General features: G+C 34.4%; 2 protein-coding genes across 5 annotated transcripts in view; one reads left to right on the forward strand and one right to left on the reverse strand.

The window, feature by feature from the left end:
* The window catches only part of LOC117176770, a 36,844-nt gene extending 19,306 nt beyond the window's left edge, over positions 1–17,538 (reverse strand). For 2 of the 4 annotated variants that reach the window (XR_004467616.1, XM_033367063.1), the window contains exon 1: positions 16,247–17,538. Coding sequence is in view for 1 of the 4 variants with exons in the window: in XM_033367063.1 (XP_033222954.1) it covers positions 16,247–16,262 (16 nt within the window). In the remaining 3 variants the exon portion in view is untranslated. Of the gene's footprint in view, positions 1–13,923; positions 14,224–16,246 lie in introns of all 4 variants that reach the window. The other 2 variants (XR_004467615.1, XR_004467614.1) reach the window with 2 other exon arrangements.
* LOC117176771 lies at positions 14,962–22,405 on the forward strand. Its single transcript, XM_033367064.1, has 3 exons — positions 14,962–15,094; positions 15,383–15,601; positions 22,008–22,405. The coding sequence occupies exons 2-3, from the start codon at positions 15,557–15,559 to the stop codon at positions 22,293–22,295; spliced, it is 333 nt and encodes a 110-aa protein (XP_033222955.1). The 5' UTR covers positions 14,962–15,094; positions 15,383–15,556; the 3' UTR covers positions 22,296–22,405.
* The last annotated feature ends 4,898 nt before the right edge of the window (positions 22,406–27,303 follow it).

Consider the following 27,303-nt stretch of genomic DNA (forward strand, 5'->3'; position numbering starts at 1 on the left):
TCATTTACATTATAAATAGATAATTAAAGTGGATTTTAGTACAGTTCGTTCGAAAGTTGAGGAAAATGCCCGCATTTTATCTTTCGTATGAATTTTCATATATTTGCTTAATATTGCAGTATAAGCAATTGAAAAAATGTACATTTTTATGAACATATAATTTTTTCTTAATTTTCTCGAAAACTGAATGCTGACTCGCCTAGCCTTAGGTTGTTCAGCGAGTTTTTTTTTCCTTTTTTGATTGTTGTCCTTATTCTCACCCCGATGATCCCATTAATATTGAACAAGCTCTAAAACTTAGTCAATATCGCTCGATGTCGAGGAATTTGAAATAATACACGTGTGTAAGGGAAAAAGCCGTTGCGGGATAAAAATCCCTGATTTATTAAATTTGAACACAGGGAGAATTACAATGATGAATTAATGATTGCCGACTCCGATCCACGATGGTCGCGGGTCGAATTGTTTGTATTTTAGTTTGATCGCGAGGCACAGTGATAAATATGGGAGAAAATTCGAGCCACGTGGCGATTTTAATCAAATAATAAAATTTTCTTTTATTCTTCTCTAAAAATGTTATATTTAATATTTCCAGTGCAAATTTCCTGCAAATAAGATTATACATTGCTATGCATTTTATCTTATATTCAATTAATTTAAGATTAAATTTTAAAGGTTTGAGGTTAGATATCTATGGATTAAAATTTAAACAAAGTAGAGTTAGAAAATATATAATCAATAATATATTTTAAGAAATGATCATTGTCTCGTTAAAGAAATTATTCATCTTATACATTTTAACTCAAGTTAAATCTATGTAAGCTTAGGTTTGTGAGTATGGGGTGTGTGCGTTTGAAGTATGTAGGTTTGGGTTGTGTTTGGGATTTGTGGGTTCAGTGTATGTGTATGTAGCATGAGTTATTATAGGCTATTTTTTTAATTTAATCAAAATGCTGACATGCTGGAGTCATCCTGAGGATGGATTTGTATTAAGTGACCCAAAAATAAAATTTTCCAAATACTAAAATAAGACTTTGAAGTGACAAACACAATTAAATCGATTCTAATGAAAAATAGGTTATGAATTCTGCGTTCAGAGAAAGACAACATTTTTGTTTTTCCCAATGATTAATCTCGTCTCTGCCGTGTTTAATAATTAAATTTTTGTTTATTTCCGAAAATTGAACTCAAAATAAAATCACTAAAGTTTCCAAAAATGAATTAAGAGTGACTAGTTACTGCCCTGATAAGTGTTATATCATACATTTTTTAAGAACTTGAAGAAGACCTGAATTACAATTACTAATTGATTATTGTATAAATATTATAAAATATATAATATTGTATACAAATAATCAAATCATATGTATACTATTCAAACTAATATTTTTGGCTTGAAACTAAAATTTCTTATTACCTTTTCATTAAAATTTTAAAACATTTAAAAAGCTAATTTAAAGAAAAAATCTCTTTTTTCTGAAGTCAGAATTAATAACGTTTTTTGCATGAAAAACGCATTATTTTTTTATCTGTTGCTCAAAAATTCTAATTTGGGATCAAGAAATTACTTTGAATGCATTTTCCAAACTTTATTTATCCTAAATTTTAAATCTGAATGTTTATATCATTCAAAATCAGCACGCTAACATTGGCCAATAGGGTGATCGGCGCGACCCAAGCGTAGCTTAAAAAGTTCCCATGATTAGGGACACTGATTCGGTGCGGTACCAACGCTGGTCCCGGTAGGTATCCAATTCGCCTAATAGTCTAAGAGCCGAGGCCGTTTTTGGCGAGTTATTAGGTAACGATTCTGTCACTATTTTCCCGGGACTACCAGGGGTAGTCCCGGGGAGAAGGTGTTTAATTACTTGTTCGAAGTTGTAAAAAAAATTATTAAAATAAGTCATAGGGTAACGGCTTAATTATTCTGTGTTGAATGTCAAGACATTTAGATAATGTTCCGTGCAATTGGCAGAATAATAGGCTGGTGCGGAAGGGGGGGGGGGGGCAGAACGATCTAGAGATGTAAAAGAATATGTCATTTTAAAGTTATTTTCTAAAACCCAAATTTTTTATATAACATTCTACTCATTATTCAAAACATATATTTGAAGAGGCAGAACAAAATCTCGGTGATAACATCCTGGCAGAACATCGCGAACTGCCCGGTTTTGACATTGGTCACTGCGCGTCGGTTGATGGCCCTGATACTGCGAGAAGAATGGCGTAAACTATGTCTCTAGTTATGCTACTGATGGTCTTCGGAGCACAAGTGACCACTCTGCTTGCAGTGACACGGCCGTAAATCGACGCACAATGACCAATGTGAAAACCGGGCAGTTTGCGATGTTCTGCCAGGATGTTATCCCCGAGATTTTGTTCTGCCTCTTCGAATATATGTTTTGAATAATGAGTAGAATGTTATATAAAAAATTTGGGCGTTAGAAAATAACTTTAAAATGACACATTCTTTTACACCTCTGGATCGTTCTGCCCCCCTTTTCGCACCGGCCTATTGTTCTGCCAATTGCACGGAACATTGTCTAATTGTTTCCTCATTCAACGCAGAAAGATTCAGCCGTTACCCTATAACTTATTTTAATCATCTTCTTTACAACTTCGAATGAGTAAGTAAACACCTTCTCCTCGGGACTACCCCTGGAGAAGCCACATTTCGTGATCAGTATATTCTCAACAATCAGGAAAATAGTGGCAGAATCGTTACCTAATAACTCGCCAAAAACGGCCTCGGCTCTCCGACTATAAAGTCCAGTTCACCAGATGTCATTTCATCTAAAAAGGCATAGTTTGTGCACAGTGGTAAAACGTATTCGAAAGATAGTCGTGCGTGTATCAAAAAGCTAGAGAATGATGCCAGAAGTGTTCAATTGGCGGCGTGACCTTACTAAACCTATTCATTGCCGCGTAAAGTTTAACATTATAAAAGAATTATATTAAATACGCCTATTTTAATTGTTTATTGTCAAATTTCTGACTTAAGAGTAGTTGAAGAATAATTTGTTGATTAGTGAAACAGCAGTTATGTTGAAACACCATGAACATTAATAATTTTATAAGAATTAAAGTACATTTTTTTGCTGAAAATATTCCGAAAATAATTTTTCTCTAATGATAAGTGTTGAGGTTCACCGATGGTAACGCTATCAGTATATACTTACAAAAATGTGTTCATGCTTAAATTTCATGAATATTATAAATTATCTGAGAATGAATGTACATTTTCTTCTTGAAAATATTAGGAAAATAATTTTTCCTTATAATTACAGGTTTTTAAGGATGAAAAATGGTAAGATTATGAGTGTACATAAAAGTTGAGAGGGTGTTAATTGTTTTCGAGATTACAAGTACTGTTATTGTCTTTGACAGTTATTTATGAGCATGTTGTGGTTTTCAAAAAAATACTCTTAAAAAAACGATACTTACCTAATCCCTCTAATTCTGATTCATTGATAAACAATTGTCTTCGTTGTTTACTTTCAATAAATACAGTTTAGCCTGCCGGCACCGGACGGAACAACCTTGCCGGTGCCGGCAAGATGACACTATTGCCGACGCCGGCCATGGAACAATCTTGCCGGTGGCGGCTTTTGTTTCCGCCGGGTGTGAAGTTGCGAAAAGCGTGTAGTGACGTATTTCTTATTCACTGTTTACGAATATGGTCATGAAAATTGGAAACAAAATATTTTTCAAGGTCTAATCTTTAAAAAACTACGTTACAAACGTACTAATACTGGTGTATTTCGATGCGTTCATTATGAACAATGAACATGGAAATACCTGAGAATATAATTTCCAATGTTAAATTTTCAAACTGCAGGTTTTTTTTGGCGAAGTGTAAACACTATCGGTAGCCATAAAAAGTATATTTAAAGCATGCGGAAGGGATTGGCTGGCAATTTTAGAGTAAGGCATTGAAACTTCAAACTTATTTTGTTTCTCTTTAGCTTTTGATGCTATCAATGGAACGTAGTATGTATATTAGGGTGGTCCAAAAAACGCTTCTTGCGCTACACGGGAAAATTGGTAATTTTCCAAAAATTGAACTCATGTTCCAGGTTTTCATGGAAACGTGCGAAATTTTATAGGGATTGAAGAGGATTGTCTACGACATAAAACCGTACTAATAACTTGTCTTTCCAACCCATCCTCACCATCCCCGCAGCACCCCAAATATTACCGTGAAATCAAACAAAAAAAACAACATTTTTAAGTATTATTATTACTTTTTAGCAATTTCCCCCTCGTCTTTTTCATACAAAAAATTACTATCGGACAATTTGAATATTTAACATGAATTTTTAAACAATTTCGAACTGTTTTAACAAATGTAGATTATTTAAACAATTATTTATTCTCAAAAAATGCAAAAAAGAATTGTATTTTATATTTGAAATTCAATTCTTTATCATTGTTTCGAGTAATAAATTTTTCTAAAAACATTATGTACTTATTTAAACATTTATTTACTGTCTATCTTCACAATTTATAACAATTGAGCCGAAGAGATCAGCTTTCTTTTGAAAATAAAAAGTATTATAAGAATTTGTATATTAGAAGTATTTTTTCTATTTTATTAATTTTTTTAGTTGCCGAAAAGTAACTACTTAAGCAAATAAACATTGCTTAAAGAAATAGAAATTTGTTAAACATCACAAGAAATGAATCAAAATTATGTAGTCACTCAACAAAAAGTAGCATAGGATAACAATTTAAAAAAAGTGAACATCTCTGTTTCAATTTTTCGAAATTTTGAAAATAAATCATACATAATAATTTAAATAATTATTACAATTATTAAATAATTGAGAAGTACACTTATCTAAAAATAAAATTTTTTAGATAAATTTAATACAAGCATTGCAGATTCACGGTCTTTTTGTAACAATCAACCAGAGTTTATCCGACGGTCTGCTCATACTCGGGCCAATGTTTGATCGACCATCGGCTGCATCAAGGTGACTTATGTCAATCCGACTGCTGTATCCAGAGTCGGACTGACCACATTATTGTGGTCGTAACGACCAATCTGCCACAATTTATCCGATTGTCGTACCATAGCTGGGCCAGATTTGGGCTGACGGTCGGCTTTTCGCTCGACGCCGATGTCCGTCGCCAACGTCGGTTCGACCATGGTAGCTTGAAAACATCTTAGTCGGCCCAACTCTGGTCGGTCCACTCTGGCCCACACATGGGTGTGGGGTTTCAAAAAATTTAACTTTTCATGTTTTTGATGCTATTTTTTATGATTTAAACTAAAAACAGAACTATCAGAAAATTATTCATGACAAAGAAATCATTTTTACATTCTTACCAGAAAAGGTATTAGATTTGTATAAAATTTGACCTCGCTAATTTTTGTCAGAAGCACGATAACTTTTGAAAAAGATTAATCTATTAGATTGGATTTTGGTACAATCTTTTAGTGTCCTAAGTTAAATACCAAGTCCGTTAGTCAGTCATTTTAGATAAAAAATATTAAAAGTGAACCCATTTTTAAAATTTTAGGGTACAAATTTGTTCAAGATTCAAAAATTCTGTGTGCAGTTGTTCATAGTGCTTGAAAAGAAAAATTTTATTTTTTGACAGTCCTACAAGATTATCATATTAAATTTTTTAATTTTTCCAAAAAATTCAAATTTTGACCGCACGATAATTAAATAAAAGTCAAAAATTGCATTTTGCGGTCAAATTATGCAGGATAGGAAAAAAATTGATAAGACAAACATTGTGCACCCAAAAAATATTTACAAATTTGTTATTAATCACTTTTTTATAGGACACGTTGTTCATAATGAACGCATCGAAATACACCAGTATTAGTACGTTAGTAACGTAGTATTTTTAAGATTAGACTTTGAAAATTATTTTTTTTCCAATTTTCATCACCATATTCTTAAGCAATAAATGAAAAATACATCACTACACGATTTTCGGAACTTCACACCCGGCGGAAAAAAAACCGGCAACGAGCAATGTTGGCGGCATTGTCAAAATTTTTTCGTTGCTGGCTTCGGCAAAATTGTTCCGTAGCCGGTGCCGGCAGGCTAAACTGTATTTATTGAAAGTAAACCTTTATCTAAAAAGCTAAAAAAGAAATAACGAATAACGAAGACAATTGTTTAACAATGAATCAGAATTAGAGTGATTAGATAAGTATCGTTTTTTAAGAGTAAGCATTTTCAAAATCACAACCTACTCATACATAACTGTCAAAGACAATAATAGTACTTGTAATCTCGTAAACAATTAACACCCTCTCAGTTTTTATGATACTCATAATCTTAACATTTTTCATCCTCAAAACCTGTAATTATAAAGAAATAGTAATGCATATTATTTTTCATGGTAAATCTATTGAAAATTCGAGTTGAGGTACTACCTACGTGTATACTCTAGAGCTAAAGAAAATGTTTCAACCCTAGAAATGTAAACACAGTGTTTCAGCCCGCTCTACACGTACCGAAACTCAGAAGACAAAATGTTTCAACCCTAGAGATGCAAACACCGTGTTTCAACCCGCTCTACAGGTATCGAAACTCGCAGTTTCAATAGATGCGCTATGAAAAATTATTTCCCGAATATTTTCAGGAAAAAAATGTACATTCATTCTCAGACAATTAATAATATTCATGACATTTAAGCATGAACACATTTTTGCAAACAATAGCTTTAATATTCACGGATGCAGATTTGTCAAATACAGTTAATTAAAACCTTCACTTCGCTTCATTTGCATAAATAAACAATTTATTCTTCAATTTCTTTTCAGAGCACATTTATATTTTTCATTTGTCTACAAACAATCTTTTCCTCATTTATTCACTCTCCTTCTGAAAAATAACCTACAAAAAAATGAACAACCTGTCAAATTATACATATTTACTGATAACCTTACCATCCGTGACCCTCAATACTTATCATTAGTAAGAAAAATTATTTTTGGAATATTTTCAGAAAAGAAATGTAAATCAATTCATATACAATTATTGATGTTTATGGTGGCCGAATAGTTTTCTATAGAATAATAGAATAATTTCAATAATTATTTATCTTTGTACTGTATTTCTATTCTTGATGTTTCACAAGCAACCTTGTATTTTTAGTATTTGAATAGTGCAATAGTTCAGCCAGTATAACTAGTCAAGTAGGGTTCCACAGGTCGACACGAGAGAATATTCGAGACTGGAAAATGCGAGAAGAATTAGGAAAAGAAGGCAATGAAAGCAATAGTTTATCTCTCTCTAAGGTACAGAAGGTACAGAGGTACTTGCGTTTAGGTCGAGCTTAGTCCTCTTTCGGCCACCGCATGATCCTTTCTCCTCCGACGCTTGTCATAGAATAGCCATAAATTTTTGTATTAATTGGTAATATTTGTGCAATTATTAACATCCGTAACACCCCCACAAATTGTTGACCCCTATGTGATATGAACACGCTGAACAATTCCACTCGGGTTTTAAGTAATTCCGGAAAACCGACGGGCCGCGTGGCTCAGACTTTTCTCGGACTTTTTTGCGGCCACGAATCCCAAGTAAAACTGACATAGTGAACAGTGAACTGAGTGGACAGTGTGAACAGTGTCAGCAGTGTTTTTTTTAGTGCAGTTACAGTGATTTTTCACGCAAAACGACAGAAAGTACCACGGTCGCGATAACTACAACACCTGTGCAGACGGTGCCGACTTCAAGCATCACGATGTATCCACTACTCTTCCCGGGATACCCGTACCCGGAAATTGACCGTGTGGCCCTAAAACTTCCACCATTTGTCGAATCAGATCCAGAAATGTGGTTCATACACGTGGAGAATCAGTTTTTGTTCGAAGGTATTGTCACGGATGAAACAAAGTTCAGTTACTTGGTGAGTAATTTAGATCGTAAATATTGGAATGAAGCGCGCGATATAATGTTGAATCCACCGGAAACCGGAAAATACGTCAAATTAAAAACCGAATTGATTAGCCGGTTGAGTGTATCGCAAGATCAGAAAACCTGAAGACTTTTAGAACACGAAGAGATGGGTGACCGGAAGCCCTCTCAGTTTTTCCGAAATCTCCGAAATTTGGCCGGTTCGGTAGTTCCCGATGAGGTGATTCGACCGCTTTGGTTAGCACGCCTACCGTAATTCACACACGCAATTTTAGAATCGCAAAAACAGACAGGTTTGGACGATCTCGGTGATTTAGTGGACTCTATCGCAGAAGCTACTCCTCGCGAACAAGTTTCATTAACCTCGGTACCGTTGCATGTGCTAATGCAGCATATAAGTGTGATAAGCAGCACACTCGCCGAGGTAGTGGCCGCAGTTAAAAACATTAAAGAAGATTCCAATCAAAATTTTTCACGTAGCCGTCGCTACTACCGTAATCATTCACGTTCACGCGGGCATTCAAAGAGTTGTAATAGAGATAACGGGCTGTGCTTTGATTACTCGCGTTTCGGAGAAAAAGTGAAGCGGTGTGTGACACCTTGTAATAATAATTCGGAAAACGATGTGGGCAGGCGTTAAGGGAGGTTGACGCTTACAGCCATAAGTCGCGTCGCCTCTTTGTCACCGACAGCAACACGAAGACGTAGTACCTAATCGACAAAGGAGCAGACCTCTGCGTTCTCCCTCACACAATGGTACGCGGTAGGCGAGAGAAATCAAATTACTAATTATAGGCGGCAAATAATTCTAGTATCGTGAATTACGACATCGAGTTAATTACTCTTCACCTTAGACTCAGACGAAAGTTTTTATGGCATTTGGTGATCGCTGACGTAATGAAACCCATTATCGGGGTCGATTTTCTAGACCATTTTGCTTTGCTTGTGGATACCCGTAATCAGCGTCTCGTTGATAGTCTAACGACGGTTTCAGTCACGGGTCATGTGGCCGCGTGTGATGAAAATTGGATAGGAGTCCATATCCTAGCAGGCTCTTCGCCTTGGCATGAACTTCTGCAGCTCTACCCAGAAATTTCGCGACCTACCGGTATCACAACTGAAACCAAACACTCGACTCGTCATCACATTCATACAACGCCCGGTCCGTCAGTTTTCGAACGACCTCGTCGTCTAGCGCCAGAGAAACTCTAGTTAGCGAAAAAGGAAATCCAGAACTTGCTAGATTTAAGTATTTTATGTCCTTCCAAAAGCAGCTGGTCATCTCCGCTTCACTTCGTTCTTAAGAATAAGGGCCAGTGGAGACCCTGCGAAGTTTATCGGCGGCTGAATGCGAGAACGATTCCCGACCGATATCCTGTACCACACATGGAAGATTTTGCACAATCGCTACACGGTAGAAAGATTTTCTCAGCAGTAGATCTGATTCGCTCGTATCACCAGATTCTCGTCGCTGAGGAGGATGTGCTAAAAACGGCTATCACGACCCCGTTCGTTCTTTTCGAATTTAGGCAAATGAGCTTTAGCTTACGTAATCCGGCGTAAACTGGCCAATGTTTACTCGACGAAGTCCTTCGTGGCCTAGATTACGTTTTCACGTACATAGACTATGTTTTAATTGCTTTATCTGATGAGGAGGGACACAGGCAGGACGTGCGAGAAGTTTTCGAGCGATTCAAAGCCTACGGTCTTGTGATCAAACCGGCGAAATGTCTTTGGGGAGTTTCTACGATAAAATTCCTAGAGTTCGAGGTCTCGGAACATGGAATGAAACTTCTTCCTGAAAATGTGGAAGTAATTCTGACCTACACACAGCCCAACACAGCAAAAGAACTCCGACGTTTCCTGGGAACCGTGAACTTCAGCAGGCGTTGCATACCTAGAGCAGCTGTACAACAAGCTCCCCTGCACGATCAGCTAAAAGGAAATATAAAAAGGAGAAAGTACCATCATCTGGAACGAAACGGCTGTTCAGGCTTTTGATAAATGCAAAAAGAGTGTAGCAGAAGTCGTGCTCCTGGCTTATCCAGCACCTGCAGCACCTCTTGCAATTTTTTCCGACGTCCGAATTTCGCGATCGAAGCCGCCCTCCAGCAGTTTGTAAACAAGGAATGGCAACCTCTAGACTATTGCTCGAAGAAGTTAAGCATCGCTGACCAGAAATACGGTGCCTATAACTGAGAGTTACTTGCTATTTATAAAGCCATAAAACGGGCATTAGGCACATTTCAGGTTCGAAAAACGTTATAGCCGACGGTCTGTCTCGGGTTGAAGAACTTGCGAACGGAGTTGACTTTGCAACATCAGCAAGATCTCAAGTCAATAATGAAGAAGTACAGTTTTTCCTTCAATCAGGAACTGTGTTACAAATAAAAAAAGTTCAACTTCCAGAGACGCATACGACTCTGTACTGCGTTGTTTCTATCTCTGTAGCTCGAGCCTTTATGACGAAACCATGGCGTCGTGTAGTTTTCAACTCACTCCATCAATTGTCGCATCCAGGAATCAAAGCCACGACGAAGCTTGTCACTAAACGCTATGTTTGACCATCGATCAAAGCTGACTACAAGCTCTGGGCACGAGCATGTGTTCCCTGCCAACCTGTCAAAATCTCTCGTCATGTATCAGCACATATCGGCTCATTTCTCCCGCCAAATTCTCGATTTGAGCACGTGCACATAGATTTGGTCGGTCCTTTGCCCATTTCGAACGGTGTCCGCTGTTCTGATCTGCACTGACCGATATTCGCGCTGGCCTGAAGCTTTTCCAATCAAAGTCATTGAGTCAGCAACCGTCGCGAGAGAATTTCTGTCAGGATGGATCGCAAAATTCGGAACTCCGTTGCGAGTAACTGCCGATCAAGGTCGTCAATTCGAGTCACAACTTTTTTGAGAATTAAACAACTTACTGGGGACTCAGCATCTAAGGAAGACAACATATCATCCCTCTGCCAACGGCTTGGTGAAAAGGTCACACCGAAAGTTGAAAGAACCCATCAAGTGTCATAAAACTGAGGATTGGACGGAAGTCAGAAAAAATATATGTTTTTAAACACCTCTCGACATCTGAGCATGTCGTCGTTCGGCATGATCAACCAAGAGGATCGCTACAAATTCCTTACGACGGTTCTTATTTGGTCAACAATCGCTCTGAAAAATTGTTCAATTTCAACATTAAAGGCAAAGACATTAACGTCTCAATTGACAGATTGAAACCGGCATACAAAGGAAACAGATTCCGAACAAACGGAATAAACTTACCTCGGATGACCCCGAGATTTCAGCTGAGTTTCTAGCACCGACAAGGTCAACCCGATCTAGCAGAAAAGTTAGGTTCCCAGACCAACTGTGAGGAGATTTTTCATAATTTTGTCGCAACTATTTTTTTTTTCTTTTTCACAATTGTATTCTTACTTATTTTTGGTTTTGTATCGTAATTTTCTATACTTCAATTACTGGCAGGGGGGTATGTATTGGCCGAAAAGTTTTGTATAGAATAATTAATTTTAATAATTATTTATCTTTGTACTGTATTTATATTTTTGATTTTTCGCAATCAACCTTGTATTTTTAGCATTTGAATAGTGCAATAGTTAAGCCAGCAAAACTAGTCAAGTAAAGTTCCACAGGTCGACACGAGAAAATATTCGAGACTGGAAAATGCAAGAAGAATTAGGAAAAGACGGGCAATGAAAGCAATAAGCTATCTCTCTCTAAGGTACAGAAGGTACAGAGGTACTTGCTTTCAGGCCCGAGCTGAGTCCTCTTTCAGCCACAGCACGACCCTTACTCCTCCGACGCTTGTCATAGAAAATCAAAAAATTTCTGAATTAATTGGTAATATTTTTGCAATTATTATCATCCGTAACACCCCCATAATGTTCATGGTGTTTCAACATGAACACATACTCTATATTTTTCTCTCACAAGACTTGAATGCTTAAATGCTCTGAAATATTACAAAAACAAATTGAGACTTAATTTTTAAGATTTATTTTTTAAAGTTCACCTTAGAAATATTTCGGCCATGAGATTTCTCTAAGTTTTATTGTGAAAACGTGAACGCTACCACAAACATCCTCTAGAGTAAGCCCGAAACTGTTCTATAATATACAGGATACATTACGATTTGAATTAGGAAATTTGGCTAAATTAAAAGAATTAAATTCCTTTAATGAAGTGCTTTTGAGGACTGCCCTATCGATAGAAATCTCAGAATATATGCTAAAGATTCTTAAAGCTCTGAGAAGCTCTGAGAAATTCTCCGCAGGCACTCAGGTAGATATATTTAAAGGTCCAGGTAACTCGTTTAATTGTTTTAAAGGCTTTAAAATATCCTTTCCGAAATTGAAATAAAAATACGATCATGAATAACAAGCAGTGAGGCTAAAATTAAAATAAGAATTCAATCATAAATGACAAGCAGAGATGCTATATCAATAGAGTAGTCGACACTCAAGGGTCCTTTGTTAAGACTTCGGATTGAAGTTTAGAAATCGATTTTTTAAATTTTCATAGTAAACAGCCTAAAACTTTTTTTTCTAAATGTTTAAAATTGGAATTAATACAACGTTTCTCGTAAATGGAATGAGATACGCCAACAAATGACAACATTTTTTAATTTAACTAGAAAATTGTATATTAATATATAAGTTATAATTTCAATAAGAATAATGGGAAAATTCATCAATTAAAAACAAAGTGTTAATAATTTGAAGGAACATTTAAAAGGGGAGACTCGGGTTAGTGTCGGCCAACTACTATAAATAACTCTACCCGCCCGTTACTTGACGAATACAAAAGGAAAATTATATTACCATCGCATCACTCTTAGAAAGAATCACTCTGAAAGGACCTTGAAAAGGACCCAAATCTCTCAGACTATCTCAGAGACTAAATCATTCAAATCCAACCTTAAAATAGTCTCAAACCGGCCAAGCTTTTTCCACTGAGAATACTCTGAGATTTCTATCGGCAGGGTGTGCGCGCACGCCAGCAAATTTCAGTTTGCGCATCCCATCCTAGTCGCACAACGACTTTTCGTCAGTGTTGCCATAACTGCGTTCTAGGCATTACTGTTTTTGTCAAATGTGCACGTTTTAGACCCCCTGAAACCAAAAAACAGGTTTTTACGAATGTTTCTATCCGTCCCTGGATGGTTTTTTTTGTTAGCACGATAACTTTCGAAACAATTGTCTCAAAACGTGGAGATTTGATGAAAACCGACCATGTCCAATTTTACACAAAACCAATAAAATAATCTTTTCACCTCCATTTAAAGTTCGTTTAGGCATACCACGATCCTTTATAGCACTCTAAAGACGTCCTTAGGTTGTCCTCAGGACATCCTTGATAACATCCAGAGGACGTCCGTAGGTTTTCCTCAGGACGTCTTTGATAACATCCTAAGGATGTCCCGAGGACAACCTACGGAAGTCCTTAGAGTGTTATAAAGGAGCACAGTGTGTCTAAACGAACTTTAAACGGGAGTGACAAGATTATCGTACTGGTTTTGTGTAAATTCTGACATGGTCGGTTTTCATCAAATCTTTACGTTTTAATACTCCCTGAGTCAGAAAAAACTATTTTTATGAAGGTGTCTGTCTGTTTGTCTGTCTGCAGTCTGTAGTATTGTGTGCTTCGGTACACTTTTTCAGGGCCTAAAAAGAAAGAAGGAGTTCGTTAACCAGCCATTTCGTATAAAAACTCAATGACTGAGCACATTTTCAAAATTTTCGAAACCATTTTTTTGGCAGATTTGGAAATTCTATTTACGGTTGTCCATAGAACTTTGAAACAAGAACAATTTATTCACATAAATTTTATCGATAAAAGCAAAATTATCAAAGTTATAGCATTTTCAAGCTTTCCAAAAACAAACGATAATTAACATTTTAAGCCAAGCAACGCACGATATGAAAATAATCGGTAAAAAAATGTTGCTTTTTTAAACCCCTGCAATATTATTCTATTTTGACATTGAATTTCATACTCTTAATGGCTCACAATATACTCACCATGTCGCATGACATATAAAGACGTGTTTAGGACGTCCATTTGATGTGCTGGTGCCCACCGGGAGGTCTTTCACTTTTTAGCGTGAAAAAATAATCATGTCTCTTATAGGTCTTTTTGCGGCGTCTTTACGACTAGTCCTGCGGATATCTTTGGGATAACTTTAGGCCAAACATAGAACGTCTTTAGGACGCCCTAAAGTTGTCTTTATAACGACCCTGGGACTTAGACGTCAATGTCCAAGCATGTCCGAGGATATTTAAAGATGTCCTAAGGACGTCTTTAGGATGTTCCAGTGCTCACTGGGTTATGTACAAAATGATTACATAAATGTAGAATCTTATTATAATTATAGAGATATAAATGTGTCTTAACTTTATATTAATAGATTTAAAGTGTAGAGGAAAGAAGGCCAGGCAAATAGAAATTAGTCGCTCTTGTACTATCTAATTGAATGATCTATTAACATTTTTTGCCGAATTAATATATTAAAAACATAAAACAAAAATACATCAATAGGATTTCAACAATACTTTCATAAAAAGTCTTAGAATGTTTTTGTCCTTTGGTCGTAGGATTCTTGGTTTTATTTTCAGGAATTCTATACAATAATTAAATATAGGAAACACGATAATGCATGTATTTCTTGACTTTAACCCTAATTAGTAATTCGGGGTGAAATTCAACCCCAAACATTTCCGAACCCTTCGTAGATTCTCCCTGGTTACTTTAACTTCGTCGATTTAAAAAAAATATTTAAGCAATTAATTTCGGTTGAAAAACTAAAAGATCATCTTGTGCAATCCTTGAATACCATCTCGTAATTTTTTTAGATTTCTGGGACCCATGAGTGGGATGATATTCATCCATTGTTACTATTATGCGATTCTACTGAAGTAAGACTAATTACGGTTAAACGTCACATCATTTCCGGCTGTTTAGTCTTGGCAGTCTTTTCACGGTTATTGAAAAATGAGCATCTATACCAGTTTAGAGTCTTCTGACTCCCTGTAAGCGTACACGAACAAAATTGACCGTAAAAAAACTACGAACAAGTAGTGAGATCTTGGATACGAGAAAAACTTATAAGATAAAGATGGATTTTCATAAAGAATCTGCAAACTTCGAAAAAGAACGGACGCCCATTCCCGAGGGGCGTGTAGGCAAGCATATGTGAGGTTCGGGTTCGCTTGATCAGTGGCTGCAAGTTAATCCATAGAGTTGCTTATTTATCAATGACAAAAATCAGGCCATGCATACCGATACCGAAATTTCGGTACAAACAAAGCTGGAAACGGGGCTATTTGTACCGTAATTCCGATACAAAGTTCGTTAAAAAGTTCGAAATGTGCCCATGTATTTCTCAAATATATAAGATTCAATATTTTATTTTTCTTTCTGTTATCCAAGACTTAGTTTGAAGGCCGTGACTTTTTTAATAACAATCTTTTTTACGTGTAGTAAACTTAAGGAGACCCAAAATAACGACGGGCTTAGCCTTGGAAACCACAATATACATGACTTCGCTATTAAAAGAAAAAAGATGCTGAAAAATGAAGAGTTACCCGAAACCGTCGAGGCCAAAAAATATAGTTTTTATAAAACTTCAAGCTACTCATCAGAAGAACGCTACGGATGCACGTGCCGCGCGTGTGCGCGATTGTGTGTGACATGCGACTAGTGAGTAACACCCTGGTTTAATTTCTTTATTTATGAAATAGTTCACATGAAATAAAAATGTAAATGAAGGTTTAGTAAAAATCATCACTCTTCAATATTAAATTATTGTAATAATTTAATACAAAATTTTTTCCTTCTACACCTATAAGGAGCCAGAAGACTCTAAAGTGGTATAGATCCTCATTTTACAATATTCTCGAAAAGTTTAACGTACATTAATAAAGTCGAACCCTTCGGGTACTTAAAACTCAAAGGCAAATTGTTTTTGATTTAGCAGTTAAAAACAGTAACCTTTGACTCTATATGTGCATTCTTCATTGATTGTGATTCGAATATCTCTCGAACTTGGGGTACGAAATTCCGAGTTGTTTTGCTTGTTTTGTTTTGCATTTCGTACTCCAAGTAACCGACACTTAGAAACCAAGTAGTCGGCACTTTGTACCCATCATCACAGGGAATCATTGACATTGTTTGATTCACACTTTTTTTTGTGCGGAAATGTTTTTTGCATATCAAGTGCAAGAGTATGATTCCCAAGGTAGATGTTTCTTTGTGTCCCTAGTACAAAGTTTATTTCGAGATTCACAAACTACTGCACAACTGACCTCGAAAGTCAGTGCCCCGATAAGGCTGTTTTTGACTTACCTTTAGAAAGCGTCATCCTCGGAACATAAGTGTACCATCCTGAGTTCAAAGTTGACCACCGTAAGTAATTCTTTGCCCACAAAATTTTTAGAAATTTTTGCAGAATTTCCGTAGAAAACTTTATGTCGAGTTTTTTCACGCGAAGTTGAAGCTCTCGGTTAGATTGCCTGAAACTATTTGTGTGCTACAGTAGATTATCCTGAAAATGCCCTTTAGCATTTCTAGTATAATATTTTAAATCATGAACCTAAAGAGTTTAATTTAAAGGACTACGTAATTTCACTAAAACCGACAAAAAATATTTCAAATTTACGATTCATTTCATTTTAAACACACTTAAAGCCGATGAAAATATTATTAAATATCCGATAATAGCATACGTTTTTATAAAAAAATATAACCCTAAATAAGAAACCAAGAAGGCGAAATGAAGTGCATGAATAATTAAATTCAACAATGTAAGTAACTAAAACACTTTAAATTAAGAATAATGGGAGCGAGCTTCACCTTGTTTGAGAGAAGGGAACTAACTGAGCTTTCGATTATGAATTCATCGTCACCCTGGGTCTGTCATGGCAACAGGGTAGTCAGGGACAAACCCGTACAGACTCGCGGATCTGAGTGCCTTTAAAACTCTACGGTAAAATCATTTGTTGATACTATCGACGAAAAACTTCGAAAGAAATACGTGTCATAAACAGATCGGCATAAAGTATCATACATTACATAAGCCCCGGCTTGAAATATTCTATAATGTACTCTGCCATTAAAACTAGAAATATTTGTAAATCATTATTAAAAATAGCTAGAAAGGTGCACGCCGCAGTACCCCCTGCTAATGATTGTGTATGCCAAATATCAAATCCCGATGTAATATAGATGTATTGTTATGATATGTAAATTGAACATTATTTTTGTAAAGTGTCTGATTAATTTACATTTGAATAAATTGAAATTCCTGTTTCACGACTTTTTTATAAACAGTTCTACTTTGGTGAACATAAGGGACGTGATTTATACTTATCGGAAAGAGAGACACATTTTTGTGCAAGGAACACTTTGTCAATGCACATTTTTTACCAGAAAACAAAAACAAAAAACCAAAATATAGTCTTAATGGAATCACGCATGAACGTCTTTTAAATCACTGCACACTAGATTTCATGATTAACCACTTTGAAGGCGATCAGGATATCTGACTCGTCTTCCTGACTTAGTTTTGCTTGAATTTTGTTTTATACGAAGCAGGATCCTCTTGTGATGTATGTGCTTGTATCTCCGTGTCAGTCATAATGTGAGCTGACATGTCGAGATACTTTGGCTTTTTGACATTGGATACACGCGCGAACCCACTGCCGGCAGTCGACCTTCATTGATGGCCACATATAGCGTTCTGTTATCATCTTTACCGTGGCATTGCTCCCTGCATGCAATAATTTATCAAACGAATTAAACGCGAATCCTCGGAAAGGCTTTGTGATAAAAGGTCTAGCTGTGCAAGTTGAAACTGCACAGTAGACGACTACGTTGGTACCTGGTAATTGTTCTTTTTCTAACTGCAAGGTCGATTCCGACTAAAGGTACATTTTAATGTCTGTGTCCTCATTTTGTGATTTTTTAAGGGCCGTGAAGTTGATTCCGCTTGAGAGCTCTTCGATTTTCGAAAGAGCGTCCGCGGCAACGTTGTCGTTCCCAGATATGTATCATATATCAATGATATATTTCTCGATGAAATCCAGGTACACTTGTTACTTTTTTGTTGAAATTCAAAAGTAATGGGTTTGTGATTCGTCTGCACAGTAAAGATCCTACATTATACCATGTGTCTAAAATATCTAATGGATTTATATACAGCTAGTAATTATTGTTCGTAGGCACGGTACTTGCGTTTCGCGGTACTAAACTTCTTCCAAAAAACACAGAACTTCCCGTATGTTGTTTACTCGCTGTTACAGTCTGAAAAAAGGGCAAGAGGATTTTCTGGTGCTGGAAAAGCTTGTTTAACGGTTACTGGAATACTCTTTCTAGGCTTCTCGAAGGCATTGATAGCTCCCGCAATCCAGGCTACCAATGCATTATCTTTTAGGTTACCGTGTAGCATGTCGTTCAATGAACCTGTAGATTTGCGGCTTTGTGTATACAAATTCGGTAACTTGCACGTTATTTGTGTCCTTTTTATCCGGTTCTATCCGGCAAATCAAAATACTTCCGCTGCCTATAATTCCCTATGCGGAATTTTATCGGGCTCTATCCGCATTTTTCAACGAATAAATTTTATTTCTTAACTTAGAATTTGGTTACAAAATTTCAGCCATGATTATAATAAGCAGTTGTAAGGCAAATTGAAAATTTTCGATATACTCCAATAAAAACAATGTATTTAAAAGCAATTTGAAATTAAATTTTACTTATTTTTGAAAAGTTCTTTTCTTTAAATATTTAAAAAGTGTTCGAACTATACAAAGGTAATAAACGATAAATAAAATTCAAGTGCGAAAATGCTTGAATAACGTTGGTGACAAAAAGCTATCTTCTGTAATACAAAAACCTCCTTAAACGCGCAGTTTTCAATTTATCCAATTAGGTATCAATAATTTTTCTCTTTAAATATTCAAAATGTTGAAAAAGGATCCAAAAGTAATAAATAATAAAAAAATGAAGTATAAAAATCCTTTAATAACCCCAATGGACATTTTCACTAGGGCAGTCTTTGAATTTAAGTTCTCACATAGTTCTAGATAGGGTCGTATAAGATTTCGTCGGGCGAATAATTTAATTTTGGTTTCTGATGTTCGATTGAAAACCGTACAGAACATGATAGAAAACCATTTTCGAACTTAGATGAAGACTTCTAACTGAAGTCCCGACAAATTTACAAATTGGGCCGCATCAGATTTCGCCGGGAGAATAATTTAATTTATTGTTTTCAATGTTCTCTTTGAATCCAGATAGATCCAGATAGAAAATGGTTCATGGACTTAGAAGGAAAGAGTCTTTTTACTAAAGTTGCGACAAATTCCGAATAGTGCCAGATAAGATTCCGTCGCCCACTAATTCAATTTTCTGTTTTCAACATTCGATTCAAAGCTGAATAGATCCAGATAGAAAACGGTTCTTGGACTTAAAAGAAAAGAGTCTTTTTACTTAAACTGCGATCAATTCATAGGGCCAGATAAAATGCTAGTTTCCATATGTTATACGGATGAAAATCCGGATAGAGTCGCTAGTTTTCAGTCTAAGATTCTACGAACCGAAAGAGATCCAGATAGGGACGGACTAAAATCCGAAGTAGGCTATCCGCACCTTTATCTGTTTTGTATCTGACTCTATCGGATCCTATTCGTCATTTTCATTAGGGTAAGGCGCATAAGTAATTAACTTGACAAATTCAGGTAACTAAAACCACTTTTTGTTAAGAGTAATAGGAGCGAGTTTCACATAGTTTGAAAGACGGACACGAACTAAGATTTCGATGACGAATTGAGCATCACCCGGGGCATGGCATGACAACATAGCAGCCAGGGCACGTTCCCGTACAGACTCATAGATCTGAGTGCCTTTAAAACTTTACAGTCATATAATTTGCTTATAATATCGATCTCAATACCTAAGTATATTCAATTTTATTAATATCCACACATTTTTAATAGTTCATATAGACGATATTGAATACGCCAATTTGAATATTTTAAATAAAACATCAATACTGAACTCAGCGATTCCAAGAACCTAAGTAACACCAATCTTATCCAGATCCAAACATGTTTACTATTTCATGTCCGCCATTTTAGCACACATAAGCGTAAATCCCAACCATGTAGCCTCCACGTGGTACGCTTTGGGTAACACTAATGCCGGAGGTAGTGACATTCAACACTTTTTCAAGATTTAGAAGCCTTTAAAATAAAAATTTCAAGAAAAAAAAATTTTGCAAACTTTTTTTTTGTAAGTTTCAGCGGTATTTGGGAAAAAAATCGGGAGAAAGCTCGAATTTTTTCTCATTTTAGCCACGATTAGGACATGTTCAAGCACAAAAAACGTGACCCTTTAATTTCATCAAAAATTTAACCGTTTGTAACAAGGAAACGGTTCTTTAATTCGAAATGTAACTTTGCAGGGTTTTTGAGGGTTATTTAACTGTAAAAGGCACAACTCAACATAAGTTATTTCATGAAGATTTGAAATTTAGCCGCTGATGTTCTGAAAACAATAAATTACCCTTTTTCCCTGTTTTTTCCAAATTAAGTTATGGATAAAAATAAATTTTATCCAAGATCGTCGAAGAATTTTGTAGGGAATCGACTTCAGTTTTCAGAACTGCCCTTAAATTTTCTGTGCGACCATGCCATAGCTAAGTTGAAACAAATTTTTTCAAGCTCGTGAACTTGAAAAAAAGCAAAAAATTTGCAAAATTTTTCTTTTAACTACTTGTTAAAATTGCGTAGAAGATGTCGCACTAAAATTTTTTTGCTATAATATTTAAAAACCAGAAACTTAAAACTTCAAAATGCTTTTTATTAAGACCTGGATACGCCCATTTTTCACTGAGATACAGCATTCTGAAAAATCACTAAAAATTGGGAAAACTTTTTTGGCCCTTTAATTTTTCCCATTAGTGTATTATAATTCTAAAAAATGGCGGCAAAGATATAAGCAAAAAGATTTTTTTCATACTTTATCATAAAAATTGGTAAATTTTGTGATAGAACCAAGTCCATTAACGAAATATAAGGTTCTTAATCGTCATTTGTATGCATGGCTAGTTTATTTTTACTGATATAATTGCGTCATTCCCCAATTTTAATTAAATTTCATTAAAATTGATTTAAAAAATTTGATTTTTTGGAGATCATGCCAACCGATGCTTTGTAATTTTTCAAAATTCTGTGGTTTGCACATCACTATTTAATTTTTAATAAAAAAAGGAGTTTCAAACAAGTTTCAATTAATTTCCTCTACAAATACAAACATGTTGGGTTTTTGCGAAAATTGTGATCGCCGTTATTTTGAATTTGAGCTTTTGCTTAATGTTTTCTGATATAAAATACATGGGAAAATTCAAGGCTCCTGAAAGACCTATATATATGATCGGATTGGTCCAAAACTTTTCGGGCATTTTTTTCTCATATAAATGTCACGAAACATAGCAGAGAGTCACTCGAGAAGTAAAAGATAAAACAAAGGTACCCAACCTTTTATTTATCTGAAATACATTAGTAAGTAGTTTCCATCATAACTCAGTGAAAACAGAAGCTTTTTTCAGTTTGTTTGTCCAAATTAAAATTTTTTTTCTATTAACATGTGAATTGATCAGATTCACATCACATTGAGACCCAACTAAGAATCTTGTCAGGTACTATTTCTTTAATAAAATTATTTCGATTTTTAAATGAAACTAAACTCGTTTATTTTCAAAAATTTAACAACATTAAAGATTCTCCATTCCTTCTTGGGTCGCTTGCCTTGTTCAGTCCTTGGCCGCCTTAGTCCGCTCGCTTTTACCTCCATCCCAATCTATAACGTTGGGGATGACGCTCCACAAAGCCGTTTCGAAGTCTTTGGTGGACAGTGTTTCACCCTTTTCGTTTTTTCACACAGTCAAAGAATCTGCGAAAATTAACAATGATCAGTGAAAATTCATACATTATTGAAAATTTCTTTATGTTAAAATATCTTACTCTTATTTTCAATTTATCATTAGTTTGATAATTATTCACTAAATTATCATTTATCAAATACTTGTTATTAATTTCCTTTTTAGGTCCATACCGTAACCGATTATGATGTTATGACCCAGTCGCAACACAAAACGATTAAAAAGGAGCAATTAATTACCGCATTGTGTATCAATCAGCTAATGAATCGCAACGTCACAACAACAGCTTTTCTCTCACGTTTTCTCGCAAAACCCTTTGACAGAAGAAAGCGCTCGTTCCGAGCAAGGAAATTCTGTCAGAAATCAGCAGGGTTCTTTCAAGTTAAAACTGATCAGGAAATTGTATTAAGTTTGTATCCAGGTACTGGCAACGAAAAACTTATCTCGTATTGAATGAGAAAAAATTATTTATTACTTGTCAAAGATTTCCTTATTTAATTCTGTTCAGGAAATTCTAGTTAGGTTGTAACGAGGCACTACCAAGATTCTTCAGCCTAGTTTTTCCACATTTTAGCCCTACAAGTTCCTTTTGAGTGTTAAGGAAGGTATAGACCAGCTTTTATTAAAGTTCTAGTAGGAATAAATGATTAAGTTTCGTAAATGTATCAGGTATTTAACGAATATTGCCCTCCGCTATTAAATCGTTTAGTACGCTTACGAGAGCTGGATTCTTTTTTCACACGACTCAAATTTTCAGATAAACTACTTGTAGCATACATAAGCCTTTAAGCCTTGTGAATTTCTTAATCTTAAGAAATTTTCTTTTTTAGACAACCTTACTGGATACTAGTTGTGGTGTACTGATAACATATCAGCAGTGTATTTTTATTGAGTTTTTACGGCTTTGTCAATTTGGCAAAGAAAAAAAGTGTGTAAATAAAGATGTGTCGTACAAAACTTTCTTTACCTTTGTATATCATATATAAATTAATCGTCACATATTTCCTAAATAAATTACGAGATGCGAAATAATCCCCTTCGATTTAATACACTCTCTAAACTTGAACTAGTCGAAATTTTACTAATTTATTTAGCACGCCTCATTTTAATCCATGAATCAGTTTCAGAAGTTTATTAATTTTAACAGTAAAAATGCCGTAACTGAAGTAAATCAGTTATACCGTAACTATAGTGAATCAATTATAGAATAAGAAGAAATTGTTAGAAGAACAAATTCTAACTCAGATTTTATTTATACTCCAATATTATTTGTAATATTGAAGTATAACCAACAGTTTAATTGAAAAATTTTCCTCAGAATATATATACTTAGTCTTTAACAATACATAGGTGTAAAGGCTGTCAAGTACTAGTAGTAATTTACAAATTAATTTTACCCTTGTATTTATAAAAAGATGTATATCTATATGTGAATAAAATTTTTTTATATTTTTTTTTTTTTAACTTGCTAAGTTTGTATTTGTATTTTTTATATTTATTTTCTAACTAACAGTTTATTTTCAATACCTGATTTTCAAAAATATACTTAAAATATATTTTAACCATATTTACAAATCCTCTTGATGAACTTTTTCAATTGCACACAATTTGAAAATGTTCTAGATTAATTAATGAAAGTGGAGAAAAAAATTTTACTAATCTAATCAGTGCAATTCTCTTAATTGTCAGTGACTTAATTCTAGCTACAGAAATTAGTAGAATTTAACTGACAATCAGCTTTATTTTATCATTTCAAATTTAGAGAGCACGCAATGATTTTGCGGAATTCGAAGCTCGTTGTCTGAAAATGACAAAAATCGAAAATAGTAAACGTTGCTCAGCTGCAACAGTGAAGGAATTACCGTTGGTACGTAGCAAGTAATTTGAGAGAACGCTTTAATTTGTTTCTGACTCACACAGTCACAGCCACAAGTTTAGTAACGTCGCGTGTGAGCACGCGTGTTATTTGAGATTCGCTCATAAACTGCAGCACGTGGAACGGATGCGACATTGCCATATCTTCAGTTCGCTGATGTCAGTCATACATTTACGGTATAAATCATTATTTTTTTCTATTTTCATAGGCTCTGAATGATACTTTTCGAAGCAGATATGGATATGGAAAATTTTAACCAGAGATTCAGTGAATTTTATTGACCAACATAAATTTTTTTAAAACAAATTGGGCAACAAAATTGTACGAGAAGGCTCGCTCACTTCTTTATTATGCTTTTTCATACTACTAGGATTCAACATGTTTCGAGGCCTTTTAGGCAGCCTCTTCAGGAAATTCTTAATATAAAACTAATTGTAATTATTTGTCTGTTATACTAATGTTGATTAAAAAGCAGAGTTGAATTGGAAGTTAATTATTAAGGAATAATGAACATCATTTATATTTTTGTCGTGAATATTTCTGAGAATTAACTGTACACTTGAGTCGCGGTACTGCAAAAATTTACTGCAGGTTCGTCCTCAATATTGAGAAAACATCAGGGGACCCCACTCCTGCGACTATTTACTATGTTCAATTCTGTGTAAATAATACGTGTGCGTATCTGTGTGCGCACATGACAACTGTTTCCCTGCTGAAAGTTTGTAGTGACGAGTTGAGTCGTTATTATTAAAATTATTGAAATGAATAGAGCGAAAGAACTGTGGAAAGACATCACAAATATAAAATCTTCCATCGTAAGTATGGAATTATGGAATGTGTGAATAATTTCTTCAAGAGAAGAAAGGATTTATTTTGGTCATGTGTTTATTTTTATATAGCTTTTATTTTCGAATAAAATAAAAGTGTCCATACATAACGCCGACGTTGCAAAATATATAATATTTGTTGTTTTATATTTAAAACGCAAATTATTATTTAAAAGCGAGATTTGGATCTGAAATACAGCTAAATACCTAAATACCTGTATGATGTATAATACGATTATTATTGATGAAGTAAAATTGTAGAGGTATAAACTGTCATTGTTGATAAAAGTCCAAATAATGGTTAGGAACTTAGAATATATAGAAATTAAACAGAAACAAACTCTCATGTAAGATTCAACGTAACGATCGTAGTACATCTATTGAGCGACGGCAAGAAGTTTCAAATTCAAAAAAGGAAAAAGTAGTAATTTAAAATGCACTGGTAATAATTATTAATATGCCATCTGTCAGATTGTAAATTAACACAAATGTCAAAATATTTTTTTATAAAAACTGATTCGAGAAATTTACGTTTGTAAGAGATATTTTCTGTCGCTAAAATTTTTTTGTTTTTTTAATTAAAATCGAAAACGTGGTTACAATTCCAAGCATTTTGCGAAAGACCAGTTTTATTGTTGCCGATTTCACAATCCCTTTTGTGCTCAGATATTCGTATCTTTAATCTCCTGCAGGTTTCTCCAATATAAATTTTCTCACAAACTGCATTTAATCACGTGAACTATGTTAGATACATTTTCCGTTGCATCCTTGTCTTTTTGATGATGAAACAATTTTCTAATTTATGGCAATTTTTAAAATAAACATTGATGTTTAACTTTTTAAGAGAACTTCTAATTCTTTCAGATAATCCTTGAATATATGGAATAGTTAACGCTTTATCATTTGCATTGTGCTTATCTAACCACTCGTTTTTCTTAGTGTTGCTTGAACTGTTATGAATTTCATGAACTCTTTCTTTTACAACACTGTTGATGAGTGGTAGAGGATAGTTATTGAATTCTAAAATTTCTTTAATGAAATTTAAATTTTTACTCCAAAACTGAACATGACTAAATTTTATACACTTGTCGACTAAATTTTTAATTAAACCAATTTTTTGCGAAAAGGGATGATGAGAATTATAACTAAGATATTGGCCTGATGATGTCGGGTTTCGAATCCAACTCGTAATTAAACATTCATTTTCCGTTTAAATGATAGAAAGATCTAAAAAGATATTAAGTATTTTTTCCTCAATTTCAAAGGTGAATTAAATAGATTTGCCGATGCTATTGGAAATTTTAACAAACTCGTTTATTTTTTCAGTCGGAATTATAGTATAAACATCATCGACAAACCTTTTATAAAAAACCGGTTTAAAATTTAATTTGGATAAAGCTTTTTTTCCACAAATTCAAGAACTATGTTTGATATTATTGGTGATAATGGAGAACCCATTGGACAACCAAATACTTGTTTATAAAAATTATTGTTAAAGGAAAAGACAGTGTTGTTAAAGACCGTTCTTACAGAAATTAACACTTTGTCTATTAGTATTTTTGTTAAATTCATATCACTTGTTAATTTCCGTTCTACACAAGTTAAGGCTAAATCTAAGGGTATGCTGTCAAACATTGATACCACATCTAGTGAAACCAGCGAGTGATCTTTAGGTATTTTTACATCCCTGATTTTATCTTTAAATTCCCAACTGTCTTTAATGAAAGAATTTGTTGCTGATAATGTGGGTTTCAAAACTGTAGCTAAGTAAGATGCTAATTTATAGGTTGGTGATCCAATAGAGGAAACAATAAGTCTCAATTTTAAAGTTAGTTTATGAATCTTAGGAAGCGCATAAGCATTGACTATTATTGATCCACGTCTTTTTAAACTATATGGCATTTCATCGCTAATGTAAGATTTGTTTTCCCAAATCTTAACAATATCATTAACTTTGTATTCTATGGAAGGTACCAAAGTTGTGTTCACTTTTTTGTAGAGGGATGTATTCTTCAACAAGAATTTAATACTGGTATAATAATCGGTTCTATTTACAGAAGTAGTTATATTGTCCTTATCGGCCTTTAAAAAAATTAAATCTTTGTTTCTTCTCTGAAAATCATATATTTTTTCAACATAAAAATTTTAGCGCGAGAAAACATCTCTTACAAACGTAAATTTCTGGAATCAATTTTTATGAAAAAATATTTTGACATTTGTGTTAATTCACAATCTGAAAGGTGGCATATACTACGATTGTTACGTTAAATCTTACCTGAGAGTTTGTGTCCGTTGCAAGCGAATTAACAATTTAAAAAAATGTTTTGTTTGTACGTTTTTCTATCTTTGTTTTCGTTTTAAAATGTAGCAACCTGAGTATTTTAACCTCTGATTCTTTTGCGTATGAGATTATATACAGAAACTTTAAGCTTTCGACGTTATTTGGACTTTTATCAACAATGACAGTTTAAACCTCTACAATTTTACTTCATCAATAATAATTTTTTTCTACATCATACAGGTATTGAGGTATTTAGCTATATTTGAGATCCAAACATCACTTTTAAATAATAATTTGCATTTTCAATATGCAACAACAAATATTTTTTTGTTTTTTTGTTTATTTAATTTTTATTTTAATGCAAACATCGAAAACAATGTCGATTTTTCTAATTTCATTTTTTATCTTCTAGACAAAATTTTTCTTATACTTCTCGTCCCTTGAATTTAGTGCACAGGGGTATAAGAAATATAAAAA

Source organism: Belonocnema kinseyi, chromosome 7 (assembly GCF_010883055.1).
Source record: "Belonocnema kinseyi isolate 2016_QV_RU_SX_M_011 chromosome 7, B_treatae_v1, whole genome shotgun sequence".
In the NCBI taxonomy this organism is placed as follows: Eukaryota; Metazoa; Arthropoda; class Insecta; order Hymenoptera; family Cynipidae; genus Belonocnema; species Belonocnema kinseyi.

Bases quoted from the DNA above. Each gene is read 5' to 3' on its own strand.
- LOC117176771 (XM_033367064.1), top strand. From the start codon at position 15,557: ATGCACGTGCCGCGCGTGTGCGCGATTGTGTGTGACATGCGACTA. The intron at 15,602-22,007 runs GTGAGTAACACC...TTTCCTTTTTAG, and splicing joins TTGTGTGTGACATGCGACTA to GTCCATACCGTAACCGATTA.